This window comes from Nymphaea colorata, chromosome 2 (genome assembly GCF_008831285.2).
Source record: "Nymphaea colorata isolate Beijing-Zhang1983 chromosome 2, ASM883128v2, whole genome shotgun sequence".
Lineage (NCBI taxonomy): Eukaryota > Viridiplantae > Streptophyta > Magnoliopsida > Nymphaeales > Nymphaeaceae > Nymphaea > Nymphaea colorata.
In genome coordinates, this window is record NC_045139.1 from 17,816,479 (window position 1) to 17,840,828 (window position 24,350).

The 24,350-nt window shown below is 39.9% G+C and overlaps 3 protein-coding genes across 8 annotated transcripts in view; 1 reads left to right on the plus strand and 2 right to left on the minus strand.

Moving 5' to 3' along the window:
- Positions 1 to 745: 745 nt before the first annotated feature.
- On the plus strand, positions 746 to 10,745 carry LOC116248214 (probable serine protease EDA2). The gene is made up of 13 exons (XM_031620874.2): positions 746 to 1,168; positions 1,743 to 1,868; positions 3,003 to 3,158; positions 3,858 to 4,040; positions 4,218 to 4,334; positions 4,877 to 4,930; positions 5,022 to 5,093; positions 7,013 to 7,121; positions 7,290 to 7,386; positions 7,859 to 7,953; positions 8,465 to 8,539; positions 9,359 to 9,442; positions 10,402 to 10,745. Exons 1-13 carry the CDS (start codon positions 971 to 973, stop codon positions 10,515 to 10,517), a joined length of 1,482 nt encoding a protein of 493 aa, XP_031476734.1. The 5' UTR covers positions 746 to 970; the 3' UTR covers positions 10,518 to 10,745.
- A 1,259-nt stretch (positions 10,746 to 12,004) lies between these two features.
- On the minus strand, positions 12,005 to 15,178 carry LOC116248592 (fructose-bisphosphate aldolase 1, chloroplastic). The gene is made up of 6 exons (XM_031621474.2): positions 14,917 to 15,178; positions 13,548 to 13,817; positions 13,315 to 13,424; positions 13,110 to 13,200; positions 12,742 to 13,011; positions 12,005 to 12,461 (listed from the first exon to the last, which is right to left on the minus strand). The coding sequence occupies exons 1-6, from the start codon at positions 15,088 to 15,090 to the stop codon at positions 12,183 to 12,185; spliced, it is 1,194 nt and encodes a 397-aa protein (XP_031477334.1). The 5' UTR covers positions 15,091 to 15,178; the 3' UTR covers positions 12,005 to 12,182.
- Positions 15,179 to 18,231: 3,053 nt separating this feature from the next.
- LOC116248188 (BURP domain-containing protein 5-like) overlaps positions 18,232 to 24,350 on the minus strand; it is a 50,342-nt gene continuing 44,223 nt past the window's right edge. For 2 of the 6 annotated variants that reach the window (XM_050076039.1, XM_050076043.1), the window contains exons 2-3: positions 19,827 to 19,938; positions 18,232 to 19,320 (exon numbers count right to left, since the gene is read on the minus strand). In XM_050076039.1, coding sequence (XP_049931996.1) covers positions 18,515 to 19,320; positions 19,827 to 19,938 — 918 coding nt within the window. In that variant the 3' untranslated portion in view covers positions 18,232 to 18,514. Of the gene's footprint in view, positions 19,321 to 19,826; positions 19,939 to 21,274; positions 21,412 to 23,085; positions 24,126 to 24,350 lie in introns of those variants that run through there. The other 4 variants (XM_050076042.1, XM_050076040.1, XM_031620838.2 and 1 more) reach the window with 3 other exon arrangements.

The window sequence follows — 24,350 nt, forward strand, 5'->3', positions numbered from 1 at the left end:
TGCCAGCACTACTGGTTTTCCCACCCTTGTTCTTTTCCTATTTTTAGTACACATATCTGAGTCTGCAACCGAATGACTACTATCTGATTAATCAAAATTGGTAGCTCAACTGGACTAAGGGTTACGTTTAGTCCGGTGTGGTAAAAAGGTTCCTGACCAAATTGTTTCAAATGTTTCCAATTGCCCTTTGGGTGAATCGGTCAATTTATGTGTTAAGCTGGATCATTTATGAATTGAACAAAATTTCAAAATATAAATAAAATTACATAAGATAATGAACACATAGAATGTTTTAAAATATTTAAAATAATTAAAAGTTCACTTCTGTCACTCTTGATTTTCTATCAAATCGAATTAGTTTATCACCGATTTGATTGGACTTGGCCGATCAAGGGCGGTTCTGACAAGTGACAACAGTGATTTGATCTTAACTTGACCCATTTACATCTGTGTTGCAAACACTTTCGGCAACCCGTTGGATGGCAGATGGGACTCAGGGTGTATTGATGCAGATTATCATAATCTAAGTTTCATTAGTCGGATAGGATGAGGATTTTCTCACGGAATCTGATAACCTCAAAAGTTTCAAATCTGGTCTTTTTGTTTTGTATGCCCAAATTCAAACCGATTGGGTAATGTCCAATTAGCCAACTCTAGTAATGGCTACAGCTGATCGGTACCCGATCCGTTAACATCCTATATGGACCTTAAACATGATCCCTGACCAAGTCCCGCTCCAGTTCCGAGACCCTCGGGTCCGAGGGCCAAATCCACCGCTGGTATAAGCGCACGAAGCCCCTGACACACCTTTGGCTTCATCGAGGAAAATTCGTTTGTCACCTCCTCGTTTACTTCCGGTGACGATCGAAGGACGTTGCGTGCACCAAGACATCCGAGAGATGACGCAGCGGTAGGAAGGAGAAGCAAGTTATATGTGGCTCGGCAGATCAATTCGGCAACTCCTCCGACAATGGGCGCGGCCGGGTTCTCGTCGTCCTCTTTCTTCCTGTTATTCTTCTTGTTAGATCTTTTCTTCTTGCTGGGTGGCTTCACCAATGCATCCTTACTGGAATCCGTGATCGTTCGGCAGCAAGGCCTCCGCGCCAACTCTTACTTGACTCGCGACGAGCTTTGGTTCGACCAAACCCTCGACCACTTTTCTCCCTCGGTTAGCTGTCTCTTTCTCTGTGTGTGTGTGTGAGTGAGAGAGGGAGAGAGAGATCTCTATTTCCGGTTACTTCTCTTGCTCTTAATTTTTCTTCAATCTTTTGAGCCTCAGGTGTCCCAATCATCCATAAGACCTGGATGAGATTACACTACGTTGCTATGGGTAAATCCAGTATGCCGCCAATTATCTTTCTGTGAAGGGCGGGGGCTGCCAAGCATCTTGAAAGTTTGAAAGAAAATAAAGTTTGGAAATTAAGTCGTCTTTGTCCGTTTTACGAGTAAAACTATGAAAATTGAGCACCACGCTACGAAGAAATAGAAAGCTTTTAAGAGAATACATTAATTGATCCAGTTTCTTTATTGTTTTGGTTCCATAGTTAAGCATAAATTTAATAACAGTTTGAGGTTCCTGAACTGTGAAAGTTCTGGAGAATTTGGTTTCTTGATTGTCTTCCGCTGGGATGTATCAATCTTGGCGGATGCCAATGAAAGTCTATCAGTCATCGTTGTTAACCAGCCACAATGCTTCTCTGTTGCTCCTGACAGCTTATCCAATTTTTTTTATGGATGCACAGGACCACCGCAAATTCCAGCAGCGTTATTATGAGTACCTTGATCACTTCCGTTCTCCAGATGGTCCTATATTCTTACACATCTGTGGCGAATCTGCGTGCAATGGCATTGTCAATGACTATATGAGTGTAAGTATCTAGCAGTAGTTGCAGCACAATTTCTTTCTAGAATTGTTTGGTTATGTTTATTACTGGAAAATTTTGCATATGCAGAATCCATTCTACTGGTGTATTTCTATTTGAATTTGATAAATCAGTGATTACAAAAACCTGAAAAATGAGATAATCCATTGTCGAAAGTGTGATGAACTGTAGGATCCTTTTTCTATTTCTTTCTACAGCCTTGAACAAAAGGCTGGAGAAAAAGGATGTGAATTGGTTCCTAATTAGCCACTTAAAGGTCTTACTCATCTCTACTTCTGGGTTTCATCCTATCCCTCTAACAATGTTATTCTCAACTCACAATTTTTATCTAAATTTTGTAGAAACTCAAAAGCTAACTCCCAGAAAAATGGTAAAATTGTAGGCAACATAATTGGGTTGAATGGGATGGATGGGGAAGTTAGAGTAAATTATGCTGGCCAATGAAATCCCAGTGAATTTCAAACATAATGGTGCATATGGAAAAGGAAAAATAAGGAAGCTATCTATGTATAATAAAGTGACTTGAACTTGCTTCAGGTTTATAATTAGTTAATCTCAATCTTGTCTAGCTTATTTTCCATTTGTCTTTTACTATTACGGAGACTTCTTCTCATCTTTTGATTACTATGTCTTGATACATGTTCTTCTTGAAAAAGAAGTCCATGGTGGATGTTTCTTTGGTTTTGCCGTCTGACACAGGTCAGGGCCTCATGCAATACGTAATCCCAGGATCATCTTGTACAAATGTCCTTGAGTTTGGATGTCATGATGAACGTCGATATCACTCAATATGTGGCATTTTAATAATCTGAAGTTTGTGGGGTTGAAGCCTTTTGGTTTGGTTTGAAGGTAAATTACTTTGTGGTGTATCCAAACTGGTCATGGATCAGTACAAGTTTGTCCCATGTAATGAATGGGAGCTTTTGCTAAGCTGAATTACTGTGCCTTTCACGAATCACTACCTAGACTTTTGGTGATTCTGAGTATTTTTTTATCCAGTCATCAGTTCAGCGTGCTTACAATGTGCTTTTATTTGTGCTCTGCTGCTATTAGAGTTTAAATCAGACAATTCAATTTCTTTTATTGACTTTTTAGTTCCTATTCTAACCTTCTAAACAGGTCCTGGCAAAGAAGTTTGGTGCTGCTTTGGTTACTCTTGAGCACAGATATTATGGAAAGAGTAGTCCATTCGAGACACTCTCCACAAATAATTTGAGATACCTTTCTTCAAAGCAGGCTCTTTTTGATTTGGCTGTCTTCCGTCAATATTATCAGGTGTATATCTAAAATCACTTGTATGTAGCATGTTCCCCCAAAATTTTCTCTACAAAATTAAATAATAAAAGCATGTATATGATCTTTAGCTGATCTATTCATAATCAATAGGTAAGCCAACTTGCATCATTTATGTATGCTAAAAGCTGCTTTTTCTAATCCATTTCCTTGTGAATTCTGGCTTTCTCTAGAAGCTGTCATTAACTGAATTGTGCTAAAAGCTGCCTTTTCTAATTTCAAATCCATTTTCTGTCATTTACCTGCATCATGCCATTTTTTCTTATCTTTTGCTCAAGATAGAATATATTTGAATGCAATGAAAGGAATGCGATATCAGGTTCTTCTTTCTGTTTCCTTCTTAAAAACAATAGGTATATGCTTCCTGAATTACATGAGAATAGTGACCTTGACATTGATAAATTTGAAGACCCGGAAGTAGCACCAATAGAACTTACTGGTTATTTTTTAGAAAGTCACGAGTCATCAAACAGGCACTAGAATGAGATGGGAGCTATAGAAGCAAAATAACAACCTAAAAATTATCTTCTCAGTCACAATATTCCTCTATAATATGAAGCTGTTGAATTGGATTTTTTTTTTCATGTTTTATGACAACCAACACAAGCCTTTCTTGCAATTCTAGTTCGTTTATTATTGTCATTTATTTTTATTTCTTATGCTTTCTTAATTATTCTCTAGGAATCTGTGAACCTAAAGTACAATAAACAAGCTGGAGACAACCCTTGGTTTTTCTTTGGTGTGTCTTACTCTGGAGCATTGAGTGCCTGGTTCAGGCTGAAGTTTCCACACTTAACATGCGGAAGCCTTGCTAGCTCTGGGGTTATACTTGCAGTATATAACTTCTCTGATTTTGACAAGCAGGTGAACAATTCTTACTGAGATGTGTGAAGCTTATGTCTTTTCCGTGGAAGTCATTAACTGTTTCCACTGAGTCAGTTAATTATGCAGGAGTTTCTTTTTTCATCTTTTAGTGCTTCACATTTTACCTTCAGACATAAATTCTTCTTGTTTCTGTTCCAATTTTGCTTCTCTCTGCAGATTGGTGAGTCAGCTGGTGCAGAATGCAAACTTGCGCTTCAAGAAATTACACATCTTGTTGAACAACAGTTAGTGACCAATGAAAGTGCAATTAAACATATGTTTGGTGCATCTGAGGTACATGCTTAATTCATGCGTCATAGAAATTAAGTTTATATTTTGGGATACAGGCTTCAAAGATCTAGTTTTTGGTTTGGTTTTAAGTTACTTATAGTAACTAAGCAAAATGGCATGAAGATATTCAATAACTGCCAAGTCTGCAGAATGTGTTTGGGGTGGTATCTTTTCTATGTTATATTTCATATTGTTTGCTTGTTTCATGTTAAATGCACCACACGTTAAACTTCTTAAGAATGATATTGATGACCATAAAAACTTATGAACTTGAAGCTATAAGTTTGTTGATTTTGTCCTTTTCATGCATATAGGCAATAGTTATTTTGCTAAGGCATATAGTTTGTTTCTTGCCAGATTTACATTGTGCTTTATTAGCTTATTTGCACTTGTGTAAATTTAGCTTGGCTTTTTGTAACCTTTTGTTAGATGTTCATGGGATCTGTAGCTTTTTGAAAACCTGTTTTAAATGTCCTTTTTGTTTGTCACAGTCCACATTTTTTTTTCTAATAAACAATATAATATATTTTTTCTGTGAATTGCAGCTGAGAAACAATGGTGATTTTCTGTACTTTCTGGCTGATGCTGCTGTTATAGCGGTATGCAATATTGATCCAATAAAGTAAACAGGAATTTGTAACATTTAATGCTTGCTCTCAGTTAAGTAACTTTTTTTTCCCTGAAATTCAGTTTCAGTACGGAAATCCTGACAGACTATGTTCTCCACTCTTAGATGCAAAGAAACAAGGCAAAGATGTGGTGGTAAGCACTTGCCTTGGCGATTTAGAGTTGGATTATGTCTAATGTTTCCATTTTATGTTGATGATACTTTTCATTGCACTTGACAGCAAGGAGTATAATGCATAAGTTAAATCTAGCACCAAGAATTATGTCCCTTATAATCAGTTCGCAAACCTGTGGATTGGACTTGGATTGGCTGACCTGTGAGTCCCGGCACAGTGAGTTGGCTTGGCAACTCTTCCGGGTCAGGTGATAAATTTTTATAATGCCTTCTTACTACAATTTCATAAACAAATTGAACATAACTATGAAATAACAACTAAAACTTATAGCATAACGGAAAATTTTTAGCAACTGAAAGCATGTAAAATAAGAACTGAAAATTTGTAGCATACTATGACAAAATTTGAATCACATATTCCATACTTCGTTTTTTTTTTTTTTCTTTTTTCCTGCAACGCAGAAGGCATTTCCTAATAGGCTAAAACCCAAAGTCATTGAGTGGTGAGCAGGAAGGTGATTTCTTCTTCTTTTTTTTTTTTTGGGGGGGGGGGGGGGGTGGAGGGGAGAATCCTAAAAGCTCAAACCATAAAATTTTCTTCAGGAACCTGATTATGTCCTGGTGCCAACAAAGACAAGACAAAAATGTCAATAGAAGTTGCTGATAAATGGCTGTATCAGGATTGGACGAGTCACCACCAATCTGCAGACTTACTCGCCAATTCAGACAATCCTAAACTGACTTTTCTGATATTTGGTTCTGAATGGATTAATATTGGAATGCTGGCCCAGGAATGTGCTGATCCTGGCCGATTCCATGATTTTTTGAATTGACTCACTGGGTTTGCCAACTACAGTAATAATAGTCATGTCCCATATTGCCAGAATGCAGCTCATCTATTTTTGATTTTATTTTCTTTTAATCCTTCTGCTGCATTCAAATCATAGAAAGGGCCCACAGTCTTCCTCAAAAGTAATGGATATGGCTCAAGATAAAGGGATGCACTTCCTGCCCTTGTTGCAGCCATTGCACTGTTGCATGGTGCATGCTTCACATTCAGGCCATGCAGCAGATTTTCTTTGCTCAGGCTCCTCTCACAATTATAGAGTTGAAGATATGAAACTGCCTTTGTTGATTGATCAAGAATGGAGAAAAAGGTAGGCAATAAAATGGTAGAGGATGTTGAAGAAGGAGAGGAAAATGAAAACAAATAACAATACAACTAATCAATGGTAGTTTTTCAAGAAGACAACCAGATGTCAAGAATCAGTAGATAAATAAGGATAATGAGGAAATGCTTTACTTTTACATCAGGACATGAAAGCTGACAAGGTATTATATTTCCACTTTCCTATTCAGGTATCTGATTAAGGGGCTTTGTTTAGCTTATCCATTCAAGAAGGAATTGCTAGCTCCCATTTATCCACACTGGGTCTTTATAATACTTAATCAAGGCCCTGATAAGTGATAAAGACAAATTGGAGTTGCCAATATTGATGAGCCTGATACAACACCAAATTGGAGTTGCCAACATTTTGGGCTATGTCACATGGGTGTGTGCAGGATGTGGCAAGTGAATACATCTATTATATAAGTAGTTTTATTTGTCTATATTTTAAATTTTCTTTATCAAGGATACCTTAATCTCATACATAATTCAAAGCTTTATTAATTAAAATGGGGGGAGGAAAGAGAGAAGAGGGAAAAAGGTTATCCTCATCTAAGTCTGATGGATCGTGGAGTTTTACTTCTTGAGTTAATTCAGCTGTATTCTGTTCCCAGTTGTCTGAGTAGCTTTGCCACTTAATGATAATATATCTTTATTCAATTTTCTGTGTTCTTTTGTCAAAGCTCTTCCATCACCTGAATTGCCTTTCTTCTAATAGTACGGGGAAAAGTTACTTATATGCAGCCGTTGCATTGCCATCTTTGATTGCAGGAAGCTTATGCAGCCTATGTAGTGGATTATTATATGCATACGTTTGGTGCCAAGCCTCAAACGTATGATCAAGAACATCTAAAGAAAATTACCATTTCAGAACATAGTGGTAACAAGTGACACTGTTTAATTTTTAAGTTTGTCTTATTATTAAACTGTCTTTTCTTGAGATTTGGCATTTTTATTTCCTGAAGATTGTGCTACATTTAATTGGATATATATTAATATATGTGTGTGTGGGTATATGTGTATATATCTAACTTGCAGTTTGTGCCAGGTGATCGCCTATGGTGGTACCAAGTGTGTACAGAAGTTGCTTATTTCCAAGTAGCACCCTTAAATGACAGTATTCGGTCATCACAGGTTAATGCTAGGTAAACCATCTCTAGATGTGTGATTTACATCCTAATGGTCATATTATTATATTTGTCTGTGAATTACATGGGTAAAATTGAAATAGCCTTTTAGAAACCGTCTTTAGTAAATGTTGTGAGTGGCCTGTCCCATTTAAAGAAATGCATTTATCAAACAAATGATAACTAAAAGATGCCTTAATATACTTCGTGGGTGAACATGCTCACTGCACTATTGTGGATTCTACGTTTTTTGAACTGATTAATCAACTTAGCAAAGGCAAATTGGTCCTAATGACATTTTGACTGAGATTGGCCTTCTGTTAGGATGAACTATCAAAAATTTGATTATTAATGTGGACTAGCTGTTTGGCTGTTGATGTGTTGTGAGCTTCTGTACTTTGTCTAATGCAAATCGTTAATTTTTTTCTTTTCTTTATTCCAGTTCATTTATGTTAATGAAATAATATGTTTAGCTAATTCTACCTTTTAGGTACCATTTGGACCTCTGCAAGAACGTCTTTGGGGAGAACATATATCCTGAAGTGGATGTGACCAATATATATTATGGGGGTACAAATATTGCTGGTAAGAACTGAATCCTTGTTACCCATCTTTTGGTCAGTCAAACTCTGACAACTTTATTGTCTACTTGCTACATTTTATAGTAATGCTATCATGTGGCTTCTGCATGTTTATGGAAGAAATGCAGTATGGCTGTAGTCTTCTAAGGTTGTTGACAAGGTTTTCTGATGTCAGAAATTCTTGATCAGGCTAAATGCATCATGCCACATTTGAATACTCAAAAGTTTAGCAGACATTGGAGATAGTTTGCACTCTGTACTTGCATGTTCGAAAAGTCGAGTAGGTCATGTTATGTATGTTGGATTTTCTCTTGTGCTTTTTTGCTAGATTATTTGAATGTCTTTGTGTGAAATCTATGTTCAAGCAGAGATCTGCATTTCAAATTTTCAATATATATATGTATATGAATATCTGTGTTTTGTATGTGTGTGCATGCGCACGTGTGTGTGTGTGTGTCCATGAATTGCTTACATTCATATGATATTAATATTTCAGTTTTTTAACTTAAATGCAGCTTCCAAGATCATATTCACAAACGGCTCACAAGATCCTTGGCGCCATGCATCTAAACAAACATCAACTCCTGAATGTGAGTTTTTTCTTTTTTTCTTTTTTTTTTATTTGAACTTTTCCTCCTAGTAAAATTATCTTCCAGATAGTATTGGGAAACAATGGATATCATTACAGTATTCCTCTTAATCACAGAACTGATCAAAATTGTATGTGAGTCGAAGGATTATCCAGTCAGGCTACCTGTGGAATTAAATGCATGCATGCATAGTTCCATTTCTTCTTCTTCCTATTGTGGGGCATTCATTTGCACTCACATGATGGGCATGTGCTTGTGTGCAAGTGCAGGTGATGTGCATGAATGCATGCATGTGTATGTGTGTGTTTAATCGGTATCAGTATACACTCACATTGTTCTTTGCTTATTGTCATGGTCTATTTCTTATCTACATACATGGATAAATCACAAGACAACATCAGCTACCTTATGTTCACGAATGGCACCACTAAAACTTGGACCACTCAAATATAATATTCCACTCTCTGCATTGTTCCCACTGGAATTTCCAGTTTATGGAAATTGTTAGATTGATGAACCTCGTTACTTATTTCTTTTTTTCATAAATGGAGTTATTATTTGGATTCTTGCAGTTGTTGATAATTGAAATGATGTTTCAATGGTATATCTTGTATGTTTGTGCTGAATAAGATAGAAGCAACAGATAGGTAAAGAATATCGTAGCAGAGGGGTTTTGAGGGCAGAGCCTAACGGTGTCCTTTCCTCTTCTTGGTTGTGAAGGAAACATTTATATGTTGTTTTCAGCATCACTTCTTAAACTTCTTAATAAAGAGACAAAATAGTTTGAAGTTAGTTTAAATTTTAATATTGATTATGCAGTGCCTTCCTACATCATCACTTGTCATAATTGTGGCCATGGAAGTGATCTGAGAGGATGTCCCCAGTCACCTCTAAATATTGAAGGTAATTTTGTACTTCTTGTATCTCTGTAGCAGCATAAGCTTTTGCAATCATTTTAACTGTGTACTCTTTAGTTAATATGCCATGTGATCCACTAACTGCAGCAAAATGTTGATAATTAAGTAACCAACCCTTCATTAGTATGTTTACACAAGTTTGTCCCCTTGTCATCAGTTCAAAGTTCACCATGAATGTGATTTGTTTTAGCTACTTGAAACCAATAGCAGGGGTTTTTGCTTGGTTAATGAGTTAAAGTTTAGGTACTAGAAACCACTAGCATGGTTTTGCTTGGTTCATGAGTTAAAATTTAGGAACAGTTTGAAATTTAAAAAAATACTGCGTCCATTCTTAGGAAAGCTTTGAGATGCTTGGAGAAAGTTCCCAAATCCATTGCTTATAGACATTAAAATAATACGGACCTTGAAACAGTGACACGTCTGTAGATTTAACTCTTCATTTTTTTTAAGCTTGCCCATTTCAGTGGACAACTGCAACTTAATGCTATTTATGGGGCCAAAAATATGCATAGCTTCAGCTTTCTTGTCCCCGGCAAGCACCTGATCATCCAGCCAATTCAGTTGATTGTCATGCCTGATTCTCAAGCCTAATCTTGGTTCATCTTGAAATATGTCTAACGTTTTCGTTTCTGAATCTTTTAGGTGCAAAATATTTTCATTTATTGACATTTGGACCTCTGATGGGTTCCATATGTATGTATTGCGTTTATTCAAATTTTAATATGGTAAAAGTTTCTGTAACTTCCAGATGTTACAATGAATCCTCTTCTGAACACTTCCAGTAAGGTTGTTTTGACATGGAACATATGTTTGTCTTCAAAATTTGCCTTGAATAGAGTATTAATAGTTTCATTTTGTTTGATGTTTTCTGAGGCTAATCAGCCAAGTTGGTTACTAGTATCCTCGACTGTGCACTATTCTGATGTTCTTTTTGGAACGTTGCAGGCGATGAACAAAATTGTACGTCTCCTGAAGCGGTTCATAAAGTGAGGCAGCAGATTATTGAACACATAGACCTATGGCTCTCGGAATGTCATGATTCTGATAGGAGTGCTATTTAGATGTTCTTCAGAGAAGGGAATAATAGCTTGTATATTTTAATTTGCTATATTCTGATTGTGGCTCGTAAATCTGACGGATGCTTAGCTCTGTATTACGCGTTGTATCCCGAATGCAGCATAGCTATGACGGCCTGCTGCCAAAGGTGATACCTACAGGAATAATTGACATATATTTTCAGGTGTAATCAAGTTGCATTAATTTACTTCAATAATGCGGCCGTTAAGACATGATCTTTTTCAAATTCTCCGTGTTATGTTTTACGTCAAAGCTAAGCTACGCACGTTTGCTGATACACCTACTGGATTTACACATTGTTGAACCATGGTATTTGGAGTAACTGAATGTTATGGAGAACTTTTAGCTGAGGAAGTTAAAAGGTGGCCATCCTATTAGGTTCAAAACAATGGATCAGAAATAGTTGATTCAAAAGCAAAGAAATGTTGATAGCAAAAAATTGTATATTCATGTCTACCAATCAAAATCCTGTCGGTAATGTTTTTGAATTGAAGTAGCATACACTATTTAATAGTTCTACAAAAGAGAGACAATGGAAGTCGGTCGTGTTGCTTAAGCAATAAATTTCTTGGTGAAGGGATCTCCAAACACATGAAGGCTATGCAATCAGGATTTTGTAACCAAGTTAAACTGGGAACCCTTGGAGTTCTGTTTACCAAAACTAGTACCTCAAGAATCGCGCAATTCTCATGATTCCACTTTTATAATTGAAGTTGAGATAAAATAAACTATTAATAAGATTTTCTCGAACAATGATTATCTGAATTTCTTCGCTGGACCTTGAACTCATTGGGGCTGTGACCCTGCTTATCGACAATATACCAATCACTTGAACACGCCATAATAATAAATTTCGATAACTATCAAAAGGTTCATTTGGTGAAGCTTGTATAAAATTTCTTACTTTAGACATTCGCATTCAGTCTTGTTTATGCCGTTTAATTTGGTTTAGGTACCATAGATGAACCTCATCCATCCATAGTTCGAAGCAAATGATCATCCATTGGGAATACTGCTATTTTTCCCTGATCCTTAAACCCCTTGTTAACCCTTTTCCAGCGTGTAAACCTGCCATTTGCTTAGAAATCGGCCTAGATATCAGGAAAACCATGAAGACTTGCATCTGTCATAAGTGCACGAGGGCTCCAAGCGCCATTTCTTTCATCTTTAAGACCATCGATTTTTAAACTGAAACAACATAATTCCCATCTGTTGGTTTCAAATTCTATTACGATCAAATCTTTTTCCAAGTATATGAGGTAACTCAAGCTTTGTTCTTTACAGCTAACTTAGCTGGCCACAGGAATTAGTGAACTTTAGCTCCTCGTACTGCCTATGCCACTTCAATGAAGGTTTATATATATATATATATATATATATATATATATATATATATATATATATATATATGAGAGAAGAGAGAGAGAGAGAGAGAGAGAGAGAGAGAGAGAGAGAGAGAGAGAGAGAGAGAGAAACAAAAATAGCCTACATCATGAGTATTTAATCATTACAAGGCAGGACAAGAGGAAAGGAAATTGTGTGAAATCCTGCAACTGTAAGAGGCAAACAGCAAAACCTACTCCACACAGTATTAGTATTATGTAGGAACGGAGAAAGTATGGGGTGGTGGCATGGCGCAGCTACTTCGCTCAGTAGACATATCCCTTCACAAACATGCCTTGCTTAGACTCCTCGGTCTCTCCTTCACCAGTGTATTTTCCAAGCTGGGCAAGAGAGTTGGCCTTGGCTCTGAGGAGCAGTGCATCCTGTGCAGCCTTCACATTCTCGGGTCGCCCACCCCAGGTCTTGAGGCAAGTGTTCTGGAGAGCTCTCGCATATGAGAAGGAGACGTGCCATGGGTTCGAGCCCTGGTTCATGGCGTTCAGGTTGAGGGTAGCCTCCACTTCAGATTGTCCTCCAGACAAGAACTGCAAGTTCAAAGGCAGACACACATGATGAAATCATACCATGATCTATGGAAGATATTCTTCTCACTTTATGCAAACATCTGCTCCCATTATTAAGTATATGACATTATTGCCTCTGATGCTCCCAGGAAAAGCACTATACAGATTTCACATATCGCAAAAAGAGTAAGGATGAGATCATGACCCACGGATTCTCAGAAGGATCCATGTGAATTTGTTCTCATAATGACCCCCGTTCAAAATTGGCAGCAAAAATATAACAGGGATGAGATGATGGTACCATGATGCCGGGGACGGCAGGTGGAATCCGGCGGTGCAGGAGCTTCAGGGTGTATTCAGCAACTTGCTCAGGGGTAGCCCTCTCTTTGCATTCTGCTCCAGGGGTGACCATGCTGGGCTTCAAAAGGATACCTTCAAACATGACATTGTTCTCGGCCAAGTAGAAGAACACCTCAGCCCACACTTTCTGGGCCACCTCGAAGGTCCTGTCGATTCCATGATCACCATCCAACAAGATCTCAGGCTCCACAATAGGAACCAAACCATTGTCCTGTGCATAAATTCCATTGTCAGTAGCAGCAAAGTTGGCTGAACTACAAAAAGTGGCAAATATTTTTCAAGCAAAAACGTCTTTTAGGAAAATCATACTTGCGAAATCGCGGCATAGCGGGCGAGACCCCAGGCAGCCTCCTTCACAGCAAGAGCAGATGGACCATTTGGAATGCTCACAACAGTACGCCTGTTTGAGTAACGGGAATAGAAGTTCAGTTCTCAAAGGGACCGAAACCGTATTTCTCCAAGGAAATTTCCATGGACAAAGCAAGCCAACACATGAAGGCTTGCGTAAATTTACCATTTGGCAAAGCGAGCACCCTGCTGGTAGTAGGCTGCAGACCGTGAGGCAAGACCATCAAGACCTTGGCACCACGACTCATCATTGGATCCAGCAAGGGGCACCAGACCCTGCATCGCAGAACACAGAAAAGATCATGCATCAAATATGTCGACACATGTGGTACATACATGGTGATCATGGCATCAGAGTTGCAGCAGGGAAGTGTTGGTCGAGAGACTGATTGGTCTTACCTTGTCGACCTTGATACCAGGGACGATGTTCTGGGAGACCAGGACGTCGACCATCTTTTTGCCATCGGTAGTGGACTGGTAGAGGGTCTCCTCGAAGAGGATGGCGCCGGAGACGTAGTTGCCGAGGCCGGGTGCCGAGACGAGAAGGGTGCGGTAGGCCTGGCGGTTGGCCTCCGTGTTCTCCAGCCCGATGGAAGCCAGCCTCTTGCCGCATGTGGCGTTCGACTCGTCCATTGCCAGAATTCCCCTGCCCGGAGATGCAACAGTTTTCTGCACATCGCATATGACATTACGTACCACAGTGGGTCACCCTCGTTTTCACATCAATTCATTATTCGGATCTGTTAAAGCAAACACGGTCCAAGTGCCGAACCGAGCATGAAAACTTGCAAGGATCTGAGCCGTTTAAGAGTAAATATCTGATTTTGACCTCGTTGGATCCCGGTTCAGTTTCACAAAAAATCAAATACGAGTTCAAACCTGAACTCAAATTTGGTTAGGTTGGATCCAAATATATTGCACTCGGCGAATCCCGAGTCATACACAAATATGACCCGTTCACATTCCTAAAGCAGGGGTTTAAGGCATATTCCATGGAGATTAAGAGACGAACTTAGGTGTAAAACTCAGTTTGATCATCGTCCTCAACTTCAGACTTAATTACGGGGATTTTTTATTGTTCAGGTTTTAGACCATCGCCAACCTTGGCGATCCGCATATAGAATCATAGATCCAATTAAAATGACATAGTTTTTAAGAGTGTAGTGTAGTTGGTCGGTTTGGGGGATGCACCAATGACTGTGTTCAGTCTCATAATGCTGCTCTTTTAAATTGTAAACTGTGGCATTTAAATTGAAAGGTGTATCGGATCCTACACAACCTTGTAACTTGTAACCTGAGATAACCTTTATTCTCTGAGAGCATAAGAAAAAAGAGGTGGCTTTCGCCTGTTGCATGTCACTAATTAAGATGACATAACTCAACTCCCAGAACAAGCTCTCTGACCCGGAGGGTTAGAAAGAGTGAGAACTGAATTTCATAAACTGCGTATGATCTACAGAGTCCGACTCAGATACTTTAGCTGGATATCTTTCTTCACCGAACCTGATTGGTACTAACTATTAGTGTCGTATTCAACTTATTGCTCAAGCAGTCCAACATCCAAGTACTGTAACAAGAATAAGCAAGAAAGAACTCAAAAAATTGAAGTTCACACTTCCAGGTCATCTTAGGGAAGAGAGAAATTTTTGCGCCAAAATTTGTAATCTCAAACTTGGGCAGTTAAGAACTAGAGTTGGAAAGTATTGAGAACCAGAGAGAGAGAGAGAGAGAGAGAGAGGGAGTTGCAGCGAATCATTCGTATACGTACCGCAGTCTTGACGAGTTCATCGGCGTAGGAGCCGGCCCGGACGACGAGTGCTGAAGGGGAGGTCGACGAGTTGATCTTGAAGCTGGCTGTGGAGGAGGAGCGAAGAGACTGCCCCTTCAAGAACTCGGATTTGTCGATCACCAGGGAGGACTTTAGCAGAGTTGCAGACGCCATTGCCTCCTCCCTTACTCTCTTCCTCTCGTAAGAAGGCGACTAGCTATACTCGCCTCCTTTTGTGCTTCCCTGGAGTTGCAGTAGCGCACCTTTTCTTGCTATATACTTGTAAAAGGATAGCTCATGCTTCAAGGCTGTCGCTTTTGAGGCTCATATTATCCTGCCAATCTCCTCTTGACACGTCAGCCATGATGGACACGTGGTAGCATCATGGAGGGCTGAGACAAGATTACGTGTGAGTGGTAATCTCCTCGTCTGGACCTTACAAAATGAGAGGCATTAATAAAAGTGGTTTTGAGAGAAAAAAAGGGAAAAGAACCAGTTCTTCTTGCTTTTGGAATGAAGCGGCCCATGGTGCCGTTAATTGTGAGCCACTAATTGGGAATGAATGGTTGTGATTGATGAAAGAGAAGGGCGAGGCATTGCCCATGAAAAAGAAAAACGACTTCTTGACACAAGTGGTGAGTTTTAAAATCAAGTCCTGGCATCTGCTTGTCCATATTCTGCTCAAGTGGCAGCGTAGGAAAAAGACATTCAACTCTACGGTGTTCTCATTGTCAAGTGAGACCAACTTCAACCAGAACTTCCTGGTTCCCGTAGCGCAGGTAGTATGATGCGAGTAGGGAAGGCTGTTTGAAGTGAAGATCTCCTGCAAGTCTTATCTCTGCTATGCACTCTTAACCTTATCATGGTGTTGTACTTGTAAATCATGGTGATTGTACTGCTAATTAAGTTGGTTTGATCTTTGCTGGGTTATTCATCATGCATTTAGCTTCTCCTACTTCTGGTTGCCACTGTGGCAGAAAATGAACTGTATTAACTTTTATCTTCTTTGCTTTTTCTTATTCACAACCGACCCAAATCTTTATTCGATTGTGACTAGAGTAGAGATGCATCTAAGATAACAAGCTCTTTGAATCACAATCTCTTTCCACTTAGATTTTAAACTGTCTAGTCCTTTGGTCCAGATGATATGGCTGCTGCTGTTTGATGCCTTTGAGCTTAAGGAAGCAACTGGACACCAAGGATCTCCCTTTTGCTTATTTCGAGAAAAATTGGACTTGAAAAATAATAGTTGGAATGCCCATGGCCAACCATATCCTATCCTCCTCATTTAAGGATGTTGGGTGGAGATTCAATCTGGGCCCATCCCCACGGTAATGGATGGATCATGCCCACAGACTGCAGTACGTAGCACTGCCATGTTAGGTTTCTAAAACACTACAGCTCTCCACCTTTCATGCTGCATTCTGAATAGGGACATGTTACTCATGACTCCGAATCCTGCAGGATCTACAGAAGAATATGACTAAATTAGATTCAGTGAGCAATCCTGCGGTATCTAAGCCGAACATAAAATACATGCAGCAGAAGGAGACCACACCCAAATTAAAATTAAGTATGACGCTCTTAATGTAAAGAACTGCCATAGACTGTATATGTGTTTGCTAAAGAACGGCATCGCCCAAGCCGGCGCGACCCTCTTAAATGTAAAGAAATGCAATACATCATACAACTATTCTGTACTTTTCTATTTAACTCTATAAAACTTGGACCTTCCAAATGCTTGGTTTCATATGAATGAGCTTTGAATCAATATCATAGTCTGCCCTCTATGTTCACAAAAAATCCATTGGATTCAAAAAACAAAAGATTAGCCTCAATTTGCGAAATCCTGACAACCTTCACAAGGGTAGGTGGGGTGAGGTTATCTTAACCAAGGTTCTGCGTCGAGGTTTGAAGCTGCACGCAACATACAGTTGAAACCCGCCGTGGATATGAAATTCTAAAATAATCTGGGAAAACCATTGCAGGCCACTCATCTGAAGACCACAAGATTCCAAGGAAGTTGCTCTCATATTCCAATTTTGTTTCTCTGCCAGTAAATAATCTTGAGGTAGAGGAGCAGATGGTTCAATGATGCATAGTTTTTCATTATGCCAACCAGTAAATTCAGTGTCATACGAAATACATATAATATGTGTGGTGTTCTCTAAGACACGAAGCAACCTGCAACTGACTCATTCTCCTAGAATGGCGAACCAGTTCAATTGAGATCCAGGAAAAAGCTGGTTGACTATGTACATGTGACCTCTAATTGAAGTCCTAATGTCCTTTGGTTGATCGATTTGACAACGTACCGTCAAATCGATTTTTGAGCAATATTTCTCTTTTAGTGTACATTCATGTTTTCTAATTCATTAAAATTTGACATTTTGATCATTATCAAATTTTGAAGGATATACCAACCGAAGCTTCACTCACTTGATAAATCACTCTTACCTGCAAGTTCTGTTTCTATTGTGCAGTAATTGTTTGTCCCTGTCCTGCAAGTTCTGTTTCTATTGTGCAGTAATTGTTTGTCCCTCTGTGGTTTTTGACATGATATTACTGGTAGGGCAATTCTCCTTACTGGTTAAGAGAGAAGTTGTGGTTATGAGGATACCAATGGTCTACTAAGGACAATGAACATGAACATATTATCCCACATAGGGCTGGAATATAATCAGAAGTAAGCCATGAACAAGGATGGATTTCAAAGAGAACCTTTCTTCTTTTGCAAGCGTGATTCAGGGATCACTTGAATCACTAGGACCAATTTGAGTCAACTTTTAAAAACAAATAGGATTGACAACGCTCTTCCGTGAGCTCGACGTGAGATAGACTAAATAATGGACTAGGGGATCATATCTTGAGGAAGGTAACATGAACCTTGTTCTCTATAGCCCGTCAGAACATTCATTTCCTACCCAAAGAAGTTCACCAGCAATACGAGTTACTTTGCCTTGCATTTGAACAAAAGTTTCCTCTTCTTGATCCACAACTAATAAGAAGCTCGGAGCACAACTTTAAAAAAGTCTTTCGACTTCTTTAGTGGCATAATTAATTCCAGAAAATGCTAGACAAATGAGAAATGCATTTCTAAAATGTCATTTAACTCATTTCCTTCATGATATTGTGCATTACCTATACTCCGGTTCATATTTATAATACATTGCACGCTGTGCAAGTCGAAAATGCGAATCTACAACCTGGCTAGGTCTTTAGCTTTTCATGGAACTTGTTTAGAAAAGAAAAGGTCTTCCAAGGAAAAAACTTTGCAATTGCCCTTCACTTTCCTCGAAGAAGAGAAGAGAAAAAGGAAAAAGAAAAAGGCTGGTATTAACTACAAGCAAGCAGGACTTATCGCAATTAAACTACCCCCATGCTCGAGCATCTTCCTTCAGATTTACATCTTAGCTAAACCGAAACTTGAGGACATACACATACAACAGGAAATTAAAGATACGGCAGTACAATCCAGATACTAGGCTCATCATTGCACGCACACACACACACACACACACACACACACACTAGGCGCAAAGAAAGCTTATTGGCAGCAAAAAAACAAAGGGGATTATGCCACCTGCATGGGGATATCTTAAGAAGCAGAGTTGGGAACAAACGCAAAGTGACCATGAGAAAGGAAGTGGCAAGCAGGAGTTCCTGGCTTGGTTCCTAGTACCAGCATAGAGGCATGGTTCGGGTTCCACGAAGAGGTGTCGGTGTGGCACACTGCCCCTGCACTCACTCTGATGCCATCTTCCTCAGCAACCAATGGAACAATGTAAGATTTGGTGTTGATGGTCATGTGGCAGTGAAACACTGCATAGGGATATGACTGAATGTGGCACACCACTGCTTGTGAGGAGCGCAGTTCAACCACACCAGGTTGAACTGTGTACACTCTGCTTTTGGGCTCTCTTTCTTCCTTGTTCACAAATGAGTAGGTTAGCAACTGAAGATCATTTGTTTTGAGCTGTGACACCGCAAAGTCGACCATGGATTCCAAGGATGTAGCGCAGTATCTAGTCTCGCCCTTATTCGCTTCCATCTCGCAATCCTCGAGCGTGTGCTTCATTATCGATGCATCGGCTGAGTTGGGATCCAGGGAGAAGCGTATCAGGATGTCAGCAAGCTTGGAAGAGGAGAAGGGGAAGCCCTGTGCTTCTCTGCGAGGCAGCAGGGTTGGCCAGCCGCTGGTCAAATGCACCTTCTTCACAAAGTCCAGCTTTTTGGTCTTGCTGCCTGGCTTTAAGTTGTTTTTCAAGAAGAAAAAATTGGTCTCACTGTTTCCCTCTAGCTGATCTAGTGTTGTTCCACGTTTGTACGCATCGTAATCACCACCAGTACATCCACGACTACGCAAGATACCAAAGTACTTCCTCTGGGAAGGATCATCCATGTCTGAGTGCAACATTTATTTCAAAAAAAGTATGAGGTGATTGTAAAGAACAATTATTGTTGCATAAAGACACAAGAATGCATGAAACCATTTTTTATTCGCTTTGAACAGTTTCAAATAATATTGGCATATAAGAAAGGCCAGGAATGTCAATTGGATCTCGACCAAGTCCAAGCCCGATTTTATCTGTAGAAGAAAAATTAGAACATTGATTGCATCTGGGTAGGGAAAGAATTTTTAAGGACATTGAATCAAGCCAAGATGCATTGCAGGATCTATGCGGGTGGCTAGTATTTTCGATGGATTTTTTTTTTTTTCGTCCCAGCATTGTTTTTACTCTGTGGTAGGATTAAGCTAACAGTACTTCAATAGAAGGAGTGATTTTTGAAGATTGGAACAGGTACTCATGTACCAACAGCGCAGGCATATTTTTGCTTACTGGTAATATGAGAAAATGATGTATTCAGAAAAAAACAAGATTTCTTTTTTCCCCACTTTTCTGAATCACCTTTTGGCAAGAAGGCATGGAGAGACGTGGGAATGGGGGTTCTGGGCAACAGTTTATTCCAGTAGCCCACGGGACTCACCTCCGTGCTGCTGCTGCTGCTCGCACCTACAAGCTGCAAATTTAGAAAAGGATAAAGCGATCAGAATTTTTTTGGATGTCGACATGAACCTGGTCCCATCATCAGTGGAACAAGCCCACTAAGCTCACTGCTGATCTGGGGTAGCCCAGCAAATAATATGCCACTATAGAAAAAAAAAAAATACTGAAACATGAGTAGCTATGCAATAATACACACATTGTTGCCTTTACGCACAATAGTATATTTAATTCTTGCTGTAATGGTCAAAATTTGTCACTACAATTTCTATCCATGTTTTATCAAACAGAGTGAAACGTTACCGCAGATAGATATCTATGCAAATCACATACGAAAGAACTTGTCTGGTCCACGGGTTTTCGTCTCTCTATGGCGTCCAAACGCCCCCCTAAATGGTTGATCAAAAGAAAATTTGCCGGCCATGCAATGCCTCCCCTTTAGTAGGCAGAATTCTCACAGGCCCCTCTTTGGTCTTGCGTCAAGGTGGACTGCCACAGTTAAGAGGGCATTCGTTTAACGTGGGGACAGTGAGATCGTGGGATGTTAATTCCCAAGAGTTCAGATCCTTGGTTTTCAATAAATAACTCAACTACTCGACTTGAAAGGGACGTGAAATTGTACTCATGTTTTTATTCCACGTCCTCATGTGTTTATTCCACGAACCTATGGGGTGAATAATGAAATCATCAAACATTCAGTTTGCCAGAACAACTAATTCGAAGTGAACCAAGTACCAAACCCCAAAATATAAGATTCAAAATAATCAAACACCCCATTATAGTTTTTGTAATTATAGTTTTTATACTTATAGTATTATATCAACCTAGTCACTTGTACGAACAGTCTTCCATTAGGCCTTCATGCACTCTACACTCTAATTGATGGGCGTAATATAATTGATAGTAGTACGACACCCTAGTTGATAGGTATACCATACGTCCATCGAAGCAATGCTCCCAAAGGTGAAAGAAAAGGGGGAAGGCTTTCAAAGACATGGAAAGAGAGAGTCCTTTCGTTAAAAGGAAATGGAAAGAATGGCTACGGCAAGGCCTCAAGTGAGATGGCGATGCTATTTCTATTTGATTTCATGTTAGAAAGGCATCGCTAGCAGTTTGACGGGTGTGGTGCAACTGGTTGGGTTAGTGATTGGTAGGCGGCTAAACACTTATCCAAAATTTCTGCACACACTCTTTATGAAAGCCAACATATGCTAGAACCCGAAGGCAGGGGAATGGTTTTGGGGGTTTCATGCCCCAAGTGGGCTATCAAGTCTCTCAGCTGGAGTTGGTTTCCTCAAAGTAAAATAAAAAGGAAATGGCATGGCTAAGCAATAGAAGGGAAAGAGATTTACCATAAGAGCAGAGAGGAACAACAAGAAGAAGGGGAAGAAATTTGCCATGGTAGTAGTAGCTAGAGTGAAGAAGGGCTTTGAAAGGGGAGAAGTATCTCAATTTCCTTCCCACTTTGCCGGAAGAGGGAGTCATAATCTATTTATAAGCCCTAGCTACTTGCTGTGCGGAACCGCTAGAGAGAGAGTGGTGCCATTATCGGCCAAAGGTTGTGGAAAGGAGAAATTGGAATTGTCTTTCTCTTTGGTTGTATGGTTCTCCTTTCTCTATGCCCCTCAGCTTCCCTCTTTTCATGTATGATTTATGTGTTGGCAGAGGTAGGGTCTCACTCCCTTGTTCTCTTCCAATAATTAGCGCTTCTTCTTTTGTCCATTAGCTTTCGGAAGGTTGGACCGGGATCATGGGCTGATGTATAGCGAAAAATTCGTTTCGAGCCCTCTGTGCAATTATTTTGCATGTTTTGACTTTCTTTCCTTTCTTGAGGGTAGGTGGGTGGATTAGTTCTAAAATTGATGAGAAAGTACTGAATATGTGCCATAGAATTGATGGATCACAGATACTGAAAAAGTCTCACAGAATGATACAAGCATAAACAAGGCCAAGCTAAAGGAACATCTAGCTCCGATTGAGGCAGAGAAGGAAAATCTTGAAAAAAGAAAGTCATGCAATTGGAAAGTGATCTGGACAAATCAACCTTACGGATCTAAAACCTAGAAGAACAAGAGCTAAAAGCGATCACTGAGAAGCGTCCTCAATACGAGGGTCTTTCCAACACAAGGGAAAATAGATGCCTTGATTCCTGACCGTATGTCGGGCGGGGATGATTGACCCGTATGACCGTCTTAATTGAACAAAACGAAGCATTGATTCTTAACAAGTCAAGCACATACATATGTATATGGTTTTGCAAGAAATACACAGAAATGCCATAAATATCTGTTTGTCATATTCAGCTGTGATATTCAACAAGAGAGAGAGACAGAAATTTCATCGATAATGTAAAAGGACGGAAGTTTCATATGTTATACAGAGTTTGTCCCACGGGGATCACAGAAAAAGAAACGGGATTTTCAGTTTACAAAGGTACTATAAAAAATATTTGCAGTGTGAGGTCGATGCTTACGCATAGCAGGAACAATAGACACTATACAACCACTATAAATCAAAAAACAAAGAGAAAAACGCCTCTGTTGCAGGTTGTGAAGGCCAATGACGAACTGTTTCCTTTTAATGGCTGACCTCTTTCATGGGCTACAAGTTACAGGGAAAAGCTGCCACCCTTATCATAACGTGGACAGCACTTCAACTTTCTATCTCTCCAGATCGCCAAGTTAATTACATTCTTCTGTTGGAAAGTGTAAGCCTCCTGCTAACGTGACTGATTACAGAGAAAGGATAATCAGAGAAAGGAACACCCTTCCCAAGCCCTAACTCACAAACACCAGTCCCTAAAGTCTTTCCTTCATAGAAGGTAAAACGCTGAATATTCGTAATGTTTTTCCACTCAGGTCCTTCGATCAGGTGTCACGTTATTGCACACACTTTATGAAATTACACCTTCAGAGGTTAATTTTGAAAGCTTTTCTGGAAAAACTAGTTAAGTGGACTTCAACATCATAGACCAAAATTTAGAAACCGAAGATTCTTGAATCGCTTTATTCATTTACTAGATGGCATAAACCCCAGTTTCTTGTCATCCAATTGGATGGCAAAACAAGGTCTTGCCACTCGTTTGAGGGTGGCATCCAAACACAGCCTTACGCGATTGCCCTTCACTTTCCTTCAGAGAAGAGAAGAGAAAAGAGAAAAAGGCTGGTACTACCTGCAAGCAAGCAGGACTTATTGCAATTAAACAACCCCCATGCTCCAGCATCTTCTCTCAGACTTACATCTTAGCTAAACCGAAGCTTGAGAAAATACACATACAACAGGAAATTAAAGATGCAGTAGTACAACCCAGATGCTGGCATCATCATTGCACACATACACGCTAGGCGCTGAGAAAGCTTACAGGCAGCAAGAAAGCAAAGGGGATTATGCCAGCTGCATGGGGATATCTTAAGAAGCAGAGTTAGGAGCAAACACAAAGTGACCATGAGAAAGGAAGTGGCAAACAGGAGTTCCCGGCTTGATTCCTAGTGCCAGCATCGAGGCATGGTTCGGGTTCCACGAAGAGGTGTCGGTGTGGCACACAGCCCCTGCACTCACTCTGCTGCCATCTTCCTCAGCAACCAATGGAACAATGTAAGATTTGGTGTTGACAGGCTTGTGGCAGTGGAACACTGCATAGGGATATGACTGAATGTGGCACACCACCGCTTGCGAGGAGGGCAGTTCAACCACACCAGGTTGAACTGTGTACGCTCTGCTCTGGGGTTCTCTTTCTTCCTTGTTCACAAATGAGTAGGTTAGCAACTGAAGATCATTTGTTTTGAGCTGTGACACCGCAAAGTCGACCATGGATTCCAAGGATGTAGCGCAGTATCTAGTTTCGCCCTTATTCGGTTCCATCTCGCAATCCTCGAGCGTGTGCTTCACTATTGATGCATCGGCTGAGTTGGGGTTCAGGGAGAAGCGTTTCAGGATGTCTGCAAGCTTGGAAGAGGAGAAGGGGAAGCCCTGTGCTTCTCTGCGGGGCAGAAGGGTTGGCCAGCCGCTGGTCTCCTGCAACTTTTTCACGAAGTCCAGCTTCTTAGTCTTGCTGCCTGGCTTTAAGTTCCCTTCCAAGAAGAGGAAATTAATCTCACGGTCTCCCTTTAGCTGATCGAGTGTCGTCCCAAGTTTGTACTTATGGTAAACAAGGCAAAATTTCATGCTGCCAGCATACTTCCTCTGGGTAGGATCATCGATGTCTGAACGCAACATGTATTCCAAAAAGTATGAGATGATTGTAATGAACAATTGTTGTTTGTTGCGTGTAGACACAAGAATGCATGAAACCATTTTTTATTCGCTTTGAACAGTTGCAAATAATATTGGCATATAAGAAAGGCCAGGAATCTCAATTGGATCTCGACCAAGTCCAAGCCCGATTTTATCTGTAGAAGAAAAATTAGAACATTGATTGCATCTGGGTAG

Bases quoted from the DNA above. Each gene is read 5' to 3' on its own strand.
- LOC116248214 (XM_031620874.2), top strand. From the start codon at position 971: ATGGGCGCGGCCGGGTTCTCGTCGTCCTCTTTCTTCCTGTTATTCTTC. The intron at 3,159-3,857 runs GTGTATATCTAA...ATTATTCTCTAG, and splicing joins TCTTCCGTCAATATTATCAG to GAATCTGTGAACCTAAAGTA. The intron at 4,335-4,876 runs GTACATGCTTAA...TGTGAATTGCAG, and splicing joins ATATGTTTGGTGCATCTGAG to CTGAGAAACAATGGTGATTT.
- LOC116248592 (XM_031621474.2), bottom strand. From the start codon at position 15,090: ATGGCGTCTGCAACTCTGCTAAAGTCCTCCCTGGTGATCGACAAATCC. The intron at 13,201-13,314 runs GTAAATTTACGC...TTACTCAAACAG, and splicing joins GGTGCTCGCTTTGCCAAATG to GCGTACTGTTGTGAGCATTC. The intron at 13,012-13,109 runs GTATGATTTTCC...ATTTATGCACAG, and splicing joins GCTATGCCGCGATTTCGCAA to GACAATGGTTTGGTTCCTAT.